This window comes from Ranitomeya variabilis, chromosome 2 (genome assembly GCF_051348905.1).
Source record: "Ranitomeya variabilis isolate aRanVar5 chromosome 2, aRanVar5.hap1, whole genome shotgun sequence".
Lineage (NCBI taxonomy): Eukaryota > Metazoa > Chordata > Amphibia > Anura > Dendrobatidae > Ranitomeya > Ranitomeya variabilis.
The window spans coordinates 1,081,767,756-1,081,779,572 of NC_135233.1; the positions used below are offsets into that span (position 1 = coordinate 1,081,767,756).

General features: G+C 41.5%; 1 protein-coding gene across 2 annotated transcripts in view; it reads right to left on the minus strand.

Moving 5' to 3' along the window:
• The window catches only part of LOC143808734 (cysteine-rich venom protein-like), a 78,316-nt gene extending 66,856 nt beyond the window's left edge, over positions 1 to 11,460 (minus strand). For both annotated transcript variants that reach the window (XM_077291679.1, XM_077291678.1), the window contains exons 1-6: positions 11,369 to 11,460; positions 7,513 to 7,561; positions 7,325 to 7,426; positions 5,493 to 5,609; positions 4,397 to 4,516; positions 2,803 to 2,893 (exon numbers count right to left, since the gene is read on the minus strand). In XM_077291679.1, the coding sequence (XP_077147794.1) occupies positions 2,803 to 2,893; positions 4,397 to 4,516; positions 5,493 to 5,609; positions 7,325 to 7,426; positions 7,513 to 7,557 (475 nt within the window). In that variant the 5' untranslated portion in view covers positions 7,558 to 7,561; positions 11,369 to 11,460. The remainder of the gene's footprint in view (positions 1 to 2,802; positions 2,894 to 4,396; positions 4,517 to 5,492; positions 5,610 to 7,324; positions 7,427 to 7,512; positions 7,562 to 11,368) is intronic.
• Positions 11,461 to 11,817: the final 357 nt, after the last annotated feature.

Here is an 11,817-nt window from a genome sequence, read left to right on the forward strand (position 1 = left end):
GTTTTCCCGAGCATGCTCAGGTGTCCTCCGAGTATTTAGGGCGTGCTCAAAGATTTAGTTTTCGTAGCCTCAGCTGCATGATTTGCGGCTGCTAGACAGTCTGAATACATGTGGGGGTTGCCGAGCATGCTCGGGAAAACCCGAGCAACGAGTATACTCGCTCATCACTAATAAAGTCACCACTACTAGACTCTGGAAAAAATGTGTCCTATGCAAAGACGGATCACACTACTCTATCTGGTGTCTGGTGGAGGAGTCTGGGTTTGGTGAATGCTATGAGAATGTTACCCCCTGACTGCATTTTGCCCGCTGTACGGTTTGGTGGAGGAAGGATAATGCTATTGGGCTTGTTAGAGACAGAAGCCCAAAAAGGAGGGTACAATCTGGCTATTCTCCACCATGCCCGACACCACTATGGGGAGAGTTTCCAGTGGAGAAATATACCTGACACGGTACTTTAGGACACTCCAAAAAAACCGGATGTATACAGAGAAAAACACTGGAGTACATGTCCATACATAATTTAGTACAAGTTTATTAAAGCAGAAAAATCACAAAATACAATTACATACAAAAAAATTCAAGACAAAATGTCAATGATTCAGATTAAGAGGAAACCAAGTAGCACAGATCAAAAGCTAGTGTGGGTCTCTAAAAATCGCCATATACCGCCATAAAGTGCATAGTGCAAGTGTACATGGGTATTACAACAGGAGGGAAAAGTATCACATTGAGGGCAGTGCAAGAGCCCTGTACACAGGCTCAAGGAGTATCATGGAAGTAGCCCAATACCCCCCAGTTCTTACCCATATGTTGGCGTCAGACAGAGGACCACACCGTAACCCCTACGCGCGTTTCGCGTTCGCTTCTTCCGGGGGCGGTCCCCGGAAGAAGCGAACGCGAAACGCGCGTATGGGTTACGGTGTGGTCCTCTGTCTGACGCCAACATATGGGTAAGAACTGGGGGGTATTGGGCTACTTCCATGATACTCCTTGAGCCTGTGTACAGGGCTCTTGCACTGCCCTCAATGTGATACTTTTCCCTCCTGTTGTAATACCCATGTACACTTGCACTATGCACTTTATGGCGGTATATGGCGATTTTTAGAGACCCACACTAGCTTTTGATCTGTGCTACTTGGTTTCCTCTTAATCTGAATCATTGACATTTTGTCTTGAATTTTTTTGTATGTAATTGTATTTTGTGAATTTTCTGCTTTAATAAACTTGTACTAAATTATGTATGGACATGTACTCCAGTGTTTTTCTCTGTATACATATTGGGCTTGTTATCAGTGTTCTGCCTCGGCCCTTTACCACCATTGATGATAAATCTTAAGATATTATGACAATTATAGCTTCCAGCTTTGTGGGAGTAGTTTGGGGAAGGCCCTTTTCTGTAGCTCATGACTGTGCCCAATGCCTAAGCTCAATAACAACATGGTTGGGGGAGATTTGTGGAAGTACATGATCGGAACCACAAAGCCCGGACCTCAGTCCAATCCAAAGACTTTGGGATGAACTGGAATGGAGATTATGTGACCGGCCTCTCCAGCAACATGAGGGTCTGACCTCACAAATGCTCTTCTGGGTGAAGGAGCGAAAATTCCCACAAACACCTCCACAATCATGTAGAAATTTTTCCTAGAGCAGGAGCCGTTATATCTGCAGATGGATCGACTTCATATTAATATCTATGGATGTAGAAGGGGAGGTCAGAAAAGCTCCTGTAGATATAATGTAGAGGGTGCTCAATAGTTTTGTCCATTTAGTATATTATATGAATCTAAGGAGATTGACCACATCTTTCCTTAATGAGATTTGTCTCAGATTGTAAGGCAACTGGCTTCAGCTGAAGCCCTCACTCTTTGCTCTGAGGCAAACCGTGGAATAGAAAGCAACTGATGTACTGAAGCTGAAGGACTCTACGTCTCTGTGCTTTAGTAAAGAGGCAAACGCTTTCTCTTGACTCAACATAGCCTGATATAAGAGGCACAAGATGGGCAGCACTGAAAAAATACTTTATTGGGAGATGGGCAGCACAATGGCTCAGTGGCTAGCACTGTTGCTTAGCAGTATTTGGGTCCTAGTTTTAAATCCCACCAAGGACAACATCTGTAACGAGTTTGTACGTTCTCCATTGGTTTGCATGAGTGTCGTCAGGTTGCTCTGGATGGAATTAATGGTGTTATACAAGCAAATAAATTAAACATAAATATTTATACTATTAAAGTCTACATATGGCCACCCAGTGATTGTAATGTTCATGGTTTTAATAGCATTTTGTGAATTTGTTTCGTTAAAAATTGTAGTTCTGAAACAAATATGAAGTTAAAAGGACCTTGTTAGCTGATTCATGCTGTACAAACCACAGGCAGCAAGAATCAGAGCCTGGGTGCACAATTGCAGCCAAGAATATATCTCTCTGCAATGATCCAATGTTTCAGAGAAAGTATAGTTAGAAAAAACGTTTGACCCTGGTTCTATAATGCTGCCAGGGATGATTGACAGGTCTCTTCTTTAGAGAGAGGTCTGACAGTCACCTCCAGAAGGTTTGGAAGAAGCTGGAGGGTGTACGCACCAGACTAGTCTAGTCTGACGCTATGATCTCCATATGGTTCATCTAGCTAAACTTTCTCAGAAATGGCAGAACATCTCAGATGCAGTCAGACTCTGGTTTATGGTGTACAAAGTTCCCTAAATAGTAAAAATAACTGTGTAAAGCTTCTATGCAAAGTGAAAACCTAGCAGCAATGAAAAGAACGTGTTTCCCTGACAAGTCCAATCATTGTTGAAGCTTACTGGTTATTGCTCTTGAATTTTGAGGACTGTGTCCTACTTTACATTGCCTGGCCCAATCTCCAGCTGTTTTAGCAGCTTCTGAGTTCCAAACCTACAAAAAAAAGTGAAAAACATGTACAAGGGCTTCTCACAAAATTAAAATATCATCAAAAAGTTACCGGTAATTTATTTCAGTTCTTCAATACAAAAAGTAAAACTCATATATTATATAGAGTCATTACAGAGTGATCTATTTCAAGTGTTTATTTCTGTTAATGTTGATGATTATGGCTTACAGCCAATGAAAACACAAAAGTCATTAACTCAGTAAATTAAAATACTTTATAACACCAGCTTGAAAAATGATTTTAACATCCGAAATGTTCACCTACTGAAATGTATGTTCAGCAAATGCTCTCAATACTCAGTCGGGGAAAATGTAACTTACATTTTCACTTATTAAAAGTTATATTTTCTTGCAGTCCTGACACAATGTTGGGTGTCAAGTTCACGCCTCTGCACAGGGGGAATCTTGAACCATCTCCGCTGCAGTCTCCCATTCTTCTCCAGCCGCAGTGGAGCCTGCTCAGCAGAGACGTCAGTCCCAGCGTCTGGCTCAAGCTGATACTATGCGACTGGTTACTGCTGCCCTTCCAGGCTCTGCCTTTGTGGCCAGCACTGATCAGCAGCGAGCAGGTCTTTCTGGGACTAAGTCCTGCTTTTCCCATACTGGGATGACCTCCCATTGGAAGTCGGGGGTCACATGCTCAGGTCCTGTTGCAGCTCCTATTGGACCAATCTGGAAGGTACCGTAGCACTGCTGCCATAAAAGGTTTGCATGGCCGCTCGGTCATGCGCTAGTGTATACTTGAAAACATGTGTGTGTAGATGTGCAAAAGTCACTCTTTAATCATCCCTTTTCTAGTGTTGTTGTCTGCTCGCGTGTGGTGGATGTTTGCTCTCTAGCACCCGACAGTGCCATCTGCACATCAAGCACACGTTACAGTGCCTTTGCAGTGCCCGCTTATACGGCAACGTGCGCTTTCCTGACAGCCTGTCAGTGTAGGGTGGGAATTCCCGCTTGGACTCAGCATCTGACTCAGGGCGTCCTCAGGCGCGGGCTCAAAAGCCACCGAGGGTCAGAGCGGGTCCAATCACCAGCTTAGTGGGGATGATTCATAGGGATCCCCCTAGTGTCTTTCAGCTGCTCCCTGTGACGGCTAACAGGGAGCAGCGTATTTGTGGTGACTCTGTGAAGCAACAGAGTTCGCTTCTATTCACACTGGGTGAGGTCTAACCCGCGGGTGAGCAAGCGTCCGTCCGCCATTACTCTGCAGCAGTTGTCATCTCTGCACGGTGGACCCCGGGCTGCGAACGCACCTCATATTCCCTATTACTATTATTTGGTGCGTTCCGCTAGTCCTAACACACATAAGTATATTTTTTGACACAAGACTGATGTCAGAAAGTTGCCACAATTCACTAGACTTACCACTAGGATGACTTACCACTACGGGCCATCATTGATCATGAGTTTTGCTATTGGATCCTGATGGGTACAGAATGGGTACAGCGACAAATATAAACCATCTAATTTCACCTGCTTTTGACTTACCATCTTCAGCATATTTCTCGCACCTGGAGCAGCCTGGCTTCTATATTTATTATGAACATCAAGAATCTCTTTCTGTATGGCCGGGACTTGGCATGACAAAGCTGAAATCGGGGTATTAGCCTGGAAAATTGATAACGCACACAATCATTTTTTTTTTGCTTTATTAATTAAATTAAACAGTTTGTTCTAGAAGTGAATTAATCGATTCTAAACAGTTCATATTCATTTGCTTTCTCCAAAAATTGATAAATTCAGGTCCAATTTTTGGTGAAATTTAGGCAAAAGGTTTATATATATATATATATATATATATATATATATATATATATATATATATATATTAAACTCATCTAGTCCCACACTGCACCTGTCAAAGCATACAAACCCCTATATGCTTCAGTCTGGTCTTCAGTCATCTTCTTCCATGTCCCGGCATCTTAAGCCACCTTGGTGCTTTCTAGGCCCCAAAACACTATGATGTTGCCCTGATGTCATGACATCATGTGAGGCCTGGACATATCATGCTAGGAATTTTCAGTCTCCTACTTTGACCAGGTCTCACGTGACTTGATATAAGGGGGATCCTCTTCACGCTGTTTTGAGGCCTAGCCAACATAGAGGGACCAATAGATGTCGGTATGCAACAGGAGAAGAAGTCTGAAGTGCAGACAAAACAGCAGAGGGGCTGTGTCGTTGGCTAGAAGATGACCGGGGTGAGGTGAGTATTTTTTATTCCAGACATATTAAGGCGGATGTGATTCGCAAAGAATAAATTTCATGGAGTCAAACTTATTGACCAAAGCTCAAGCAGATCTGTCAAATTTCATCAGATTGCCTCATCATTAGTATATAGACATTGTCAATACTGGTTATTAAACATTTGCCACCTTTTTGTATCTACACATGGCAGGTGGAAAACTACAGTACATGACTGCAAAATACTGGGGGTATTTCTGGGTAAGACTGATAGCACGGGAATACACCATAGCTAAAAGCTTTCTGATGGGAGTGACCCACAGAGATATCCTTCTCGGATTCCAAAAAAATAGGTAGGACATTATTTTTACCACTTTTCTTTTAATGATGCTATACTCACCACACTTTCAACAGCCTCGGCTGGGATATTCACAGCTCTTCCTAATGATCGTTTTCGTAAGGATTTTCTGCGCCTAACATTGCCATTATCATCGCAAGGAGGCAGGTAAGCTTTATTCTGTAACACAAGGGCATGTGTAAGTCATAAAACTACTGCCAGGTAGAAACGTGACAATCATAATTTCCATAATGCAATGTCAGAACAGTAGCGTGACATCCCTTCATCAGCGGCAAATGGTCTAGTATATTTCTTTCACCAAGTATCTAAATACCTTGGCTCACAGCGCACACTGCTGGTGCCAGGATCGCGTGTTTGTGTGACTCCCAAGTATGCGATTTGAGTATTTCCATCCATATTCCAACTAGACGTTTCTGACCTCGCTCAATGCACTTGCATGCTGTGCATGTCTAGCCAGCACATGACCACGTGTAAGCAAATCACATACTTGCGGTCATGCGCCAACTCGAGAAACATCTCAGCTTGCGTACACAGAGTAAATGCAGACTTACACCCCAAGCCCTAACAACTCCTTGCAGTGATTAGAGCTGCACTGCCTTTCTTCATGCAGTCGGGAGGTGGGGGTCAAGGAAACATCTCTTTGAAAGGATACCAGGCAAGGGGACACAGTGCCAAATCAGAGCTGGGACGCTTTTGTTCTGTGGATCGTGTGGGCCCCAGAGTACAGAACTTGAATATCGTAGAAATATACTATCACTTTCTAAGGTGTAAAAACCCTTTGAAGGGTTCTCCTCATCTACCATAAGTGCTGAACCTCCTATCTCCATTAATCCAAGATTAACATTTACATTTCTGTTCTGGATAAGGCAAAACATAACATTATTTTATGAGGACACTATTTTTACTACTACTACTAATAATAATAATAGAAAAAGCTGATGTGTAGATATTGCAGCTATATGTTGTAATGGTGCACCCTGCCATTATTTTCATTGGTTTTAAGGATGTCTACCTTAGCGCTGGTGAGAAGAAGACATTTCAAAGGCAGTTATTTTGCCACCACAAAAGCAAGGATGACTCCACTACACATGTGTACGAGGATGCATGAGGTGGGACTGAGCGGTTGAGCATGAGTAACCACGACATTGGACAAATTAAGTGTGAGGGAAATAAAAGCATTTTAAGGGCACCATAACGGTGACCACTCTGAACCGGCAGAGATCGGCGTTGGGCAGAAGAGACAGACAAGTAGTAATTACATGTCTGTTAGCTCTTGGACCTGTATTCAAAAGGGATAAAAGTCCTTGAGAACCCCTTTACATCTGATATATAAAGGAGTACTGTGTGCTTTCATTCATTTATTTTACTCACTTAAATAGTGCCATTAGTTCCAAAGCATTTTACAAACATTATTGACACTGTCCCCATTGAGACTCACAATTTAGATTCCCTATCAGTATGACTTTGGAATGTGGGAGGAAGTTGGAGCACCTGGAGGAAACACATGCAAGCACAGGGAAAACATACAAACTCCTCGCAGATGTTTTCCTTGGTTGGATTTGAACCCAGGGCCCCAGCGCTGCAGTGCTAACCACTGAGCCATCGTGCTGCCCATATCCATTTCTATCTTTTTTCTTGTTTTGAAGTCAAACTCATGTTTAGCTGTAAAACATCTGGCTGAAGCAGAAGGTGAACCTCACTATTGTTTCCAATAGGAAATGAGGCACAAAAGGCCACCCAGAAAAAAATATATATACATATAGTTGTTGTCACTTTCCAGCTGAAAAATAATGTAAATCCTTTACTTGACTACTTTTCTTCCATTTACTGTTATCTTTAGTTCTCCATTTAGTGTAGCTTCAAGAAATACTCACTGGATGTGAGAGAACAGGCAGTCCTTCATCAATGTCTTCAGAGTTGGAAATCACAGCACTGTTTTCATTGTCAGGGATGGAAAAAACAGAAGAGATCTCCCCCTATGAACACATTACACAATTTGTTACAATGTTTCAGGATCTAAACAGTTGCTCATTCAAGAAGCAGATTTTCGTACTACACACACCTGTAATAGTATCAGCATCAGCAGATTAGCAAGACGCTGCTCCATCGCTCTGTAAGACCAAGAAACTCAACATTAGATTTAGTTGTACGAGCAAAATAGACTCCACTTTAGAATGTATAACGAGACTTTAGATAGAAAAATGGACGCTAGATAGAACAGACTGATCTTGATCCTGTCAATCTTACCCCTCAGATGCTACAGTTAATACTGGTGCAGCATCTACGTGGTTAGACTGGTTAGACATGGAGAATCGGTTTCTTCTGTCACCCTATAGCCCCCATATATTCATACTGTATGCCCCTAAGTTAACATGTCACTTGGGGCCTAACAAAGCCCTGAAGGTCTGCCATGTACAGTACATGAGTTTTCTTGGTTCCACTCTTGTTTTCTGACAATACATAGCAATACAAAAGGGTACAGACCAGAAAATCCCATGTTCAAATCCCCTTCTTGGACTGGAATACAAATCAGGGAAGATTTTGTGAAACTAGCAAAAAAAATTCCACTTAAAAAAAAGTTTACCTGCTTACAATTTACATTTTTTTAAATTTTTTTATATGTATACACTGCTCAAATAAATAAAGGGAACACTAAAATCCCACATCCTAGATATCACTGAATGAAATATTGCAGTTGTAAATCTTTATTCATTATATAGTGGAATGTATTGAGAACAGTAAAACCTAAAAATTATCAATGTAAATCACAACTTATATCCCATGGAGGTCTGGAGTTGGAATGAAGCTCAAAATCAAAGAGGAAAATAAAATTGCAGGCTGATCCAACTTCAGTGGAAATGCCTCAAGACAGGGAAATGATGCACTGTAGTGTGTTTCGCCTCCAGGTGCCTGTATGATCTGGCTGTGGATGGTCTCCTGAGGGATCTCCCAGACCTGGACTAAAGCATCTGCCAACTCATGGACAGTCTGTGGTGCAACGTGACGTTGGTGGATGGAGCGAGATATGATGTCCCAGATGTGTTCAATCGGACTCAGGTTTGGGGAACGGGCGGGCCAGTCCATAGCTTCAATGCCTTCATCTTGCAGGAACTGCTGACACATTCCAGCCACATGAGGTCTGGCATTGTCCTGCATTAGGAGGAACCCAGGGCCAACCGCACCAGCATATGGTCTCACAAGGGGTCTGAGGATCTTATCTCGGTACCTAATGGCATTCAGGCTACCTCTCGCCAGCACATGGAGAGCTGTGTGGCCATCTAAAGAAATTCCACCCCACACCATTACTGACCCACTTACAAAAACGGTCATGCTGAAGGATGTTGCAGGTAGCAGATAGCTCTCCATGGCATCTCCAGACTCTATCAGGTTTGTTACCTGTGCTCAGTGTGAACCTGCTTTCATCTGTGTAGAGCACAGGGCGCCAGTGGTGAATTTGCCAATCCTGGTGTTCTGTGGCAAATGCCAACCGTCCTGCACGATGTTGAGCTGTCAGCACAACCCCCATCTGTCAACGTCGGGCACTCAGACCATCTTCATGGAGTCGGTTTCTAACCATTTGTGCAGACACATGCACATTTGTGGCCTGCTGGAGGTCATTTTGCAGGGCTCTAGTAGTGCTCCTTCTGTTCCTCCTTGCACAAAATCTGAGGTAGTGGTCCTGCTGCTGGGTTGTTGCCCTCCTATGGCCCCCTCCATGTCTCCTGGAGTGCTGGCCTGTCTTCTGGTAGCACCTCCAGCCTCTGGACACTATGCTGACAGACACAGCAAATCTTCTTGCCATAGCTTGCACTGATGTGCTATCCTGGATGAGCTGCACTACCTGAGCCACTTTTGCGGGTTGTAGAGTCCATCTCATGCTACCAGGAGTGTGAAAACACAACCAACATTCGAAAGTGACCAAAACATCAGCCAGAAAGCATTGGTACTGAGATGTGGTCTGTGGTCTTCACCTGCAGAACCACTCCTTTATTAAGGGTGTCTTGATAATTGCCAATAATTTCCATCTGTTTTCTATTCCATTTGCACAACAGCATGTGAAATTGATTGTCAATCAGTGCTGCTTCCTAAGTGGACAGTTAGTTTGATTTCACTGAAGTTTGATTTACTTGGAGCTATATTCTGTTGGTTAAGTGTTCCCTTTATTTTTTGAGCAGTGTATATATATATATATATATATATATATATGTATATATATATATACATATATATATATGTACTAGATTGTGGCCCGATTCTAACGCATCGGGTATTCTAGAATATGCATGTCCCCGTAGTATATGGACAATGATGATTCCAGAATTCGCGGCAGACTGTGCCCGTCGCTAATTGGTCGAGGCAACCTTTATGACATCATCGTCGCCATGCTGTGCCCATCGCCTGGCGGCCTCGACCAATCAGAGACGCGGGATTTCCAGGACAGACAGACAGACAGACAGACAGACAGACAGACAGAAAAACCCTTAGACAATTATGTATATAGATGTATTGCCCTGGCAGAAATTAAGAGGCCACCACATCAAAATCCTGACATGGACAGCCCGATCTTCAGACCTGAACCCCATTGAAAACCTCTGTAATGTAATCAAGAGGATGATGGATAGTCACAAGCCATCAAAAAAGAAGAACGGCTTACATTTTTGCACCAGGAGCAGTGTGATAGAAAGGTGGAAAGCATGCCAAGACGCATGAAAGCTGTGATTAAAACTCATGGTTATTCCACAAAATATTGATTTCTGAACTCTTTCTGAGTTAGAACATTAGTATTGTTATTTCTAAATGATTATGAACTTGTTTTCTTTGCATTATTTGAGGCCCGAAAGCACTGTTTTTTTTTTTTTAGGTTTTTTTTTTTTCATTTTAACCTTTTCTCCTTTTCTGAAAAAAAAATACAAAATGTATTGTTTGGAACTTCGGAGACATTTTGTCAGAAGTTTATAGAACAAAAGAACAATTTACATTTCACTCAAAAATATACCTATAAAGAGAAAAATCAGACAAACTGAACACTTTGCAGTAGTCTCTTAATTTTTACCAGAGCTGTATATTTCTGTGGAGAGGGGAACACAATTTAAAATATTTGTTTGTAAATTTATGGCTATAATGAAAAATAGAAATATGTGAAAAATAATCACATATTTGCTATTTTTCTTTAAAAAAAATTTTTTACCAATATACAGAAAACATTTTTTAAAGCTGGTGAAAACACAATTGATAAAACCTGAAAATGTGCCTGGTCAGAAATGGTGGATAATCGCCCACTCCTGATCTTGTTAAAGCTCATATTCTCTGTGGGGTTAAAAAAAAGGTATGCAGTAACTTAAATCTATAATTTGTTGCCCAGCCTGTGATTATCCTGCAGTTAATTATAGTTTTGGGGTTTAGTGAAAACATCTCAATTAGCACAGTGCTACAATAAGTAAAACCTGTTCATCTAACAGCTTTTCAGATTCTGTCTCCTTGCCAAGACTTGGGGATCTGAGCTGTAATAGAGTGCCATATTTATATAATTACAACTGCCTGAGCATATCCATTCTTATAATAATAGTCCCCAAAATATTACAAATGGTAGCAATCAGCCAACAAGTCTATACTAGTAGACACTTGTATAATTATGGTCAATTTATTTTGTTGCCATCATGCAAAATTTATACTAAATTTACAATTCAAGTAGGGTTGGAGCATTGTTCTGTAATACCATGCCCCGCCACTTGGTTCGCTGTTTTATAATCTAGTTATAAAAGTAAACGCCATCTTGTTTTAGAAACATCTGGTGATTTTCAAAATAATAATTCTCAAATTGTACTGACATATTGTACAAAGCTGCAAATTCATAAACGTTAAAATGTAAAATAGCCAATAAAAGTATGTATAGTGTCATCATATATTCATTCAATTACCTGAATTTGATAGTGGATGCTTCTCAGAGGTTTCTATGTTAGAGCGGAGAGCCTCAGGTAATGTAAATTAAGAAGATCTACAAGGTGTATATATAAGGCGAGAAGCGGGAAGACTTCCTGTTTGACCTTTTTTGCAATCAAACTTACAAGAACATTGTTGTAACATAAAATTATGTAACACGAGTTACATGTTACATTACAGCTACAGGTTTCCGAGAATGTATGACTACATGTAAACATCAGTTGTTAAAGGGCCACTGTCACCCCCTCCAGCCGTTATAAACTAAAAGAGCCACCTTGTGCAGCAGTAATGCTGCAGTCTAACAAGGTGGCTCTTTTAGTTTTTGCTTCTGTTATTCCCTCAATAAAGTGTTTTATAATTTTCCCTAAATACTTATCTTTGTACCTGGAGGCAGGTCCGAAGCATCCTTTGTGAAGCGCCCAACTGC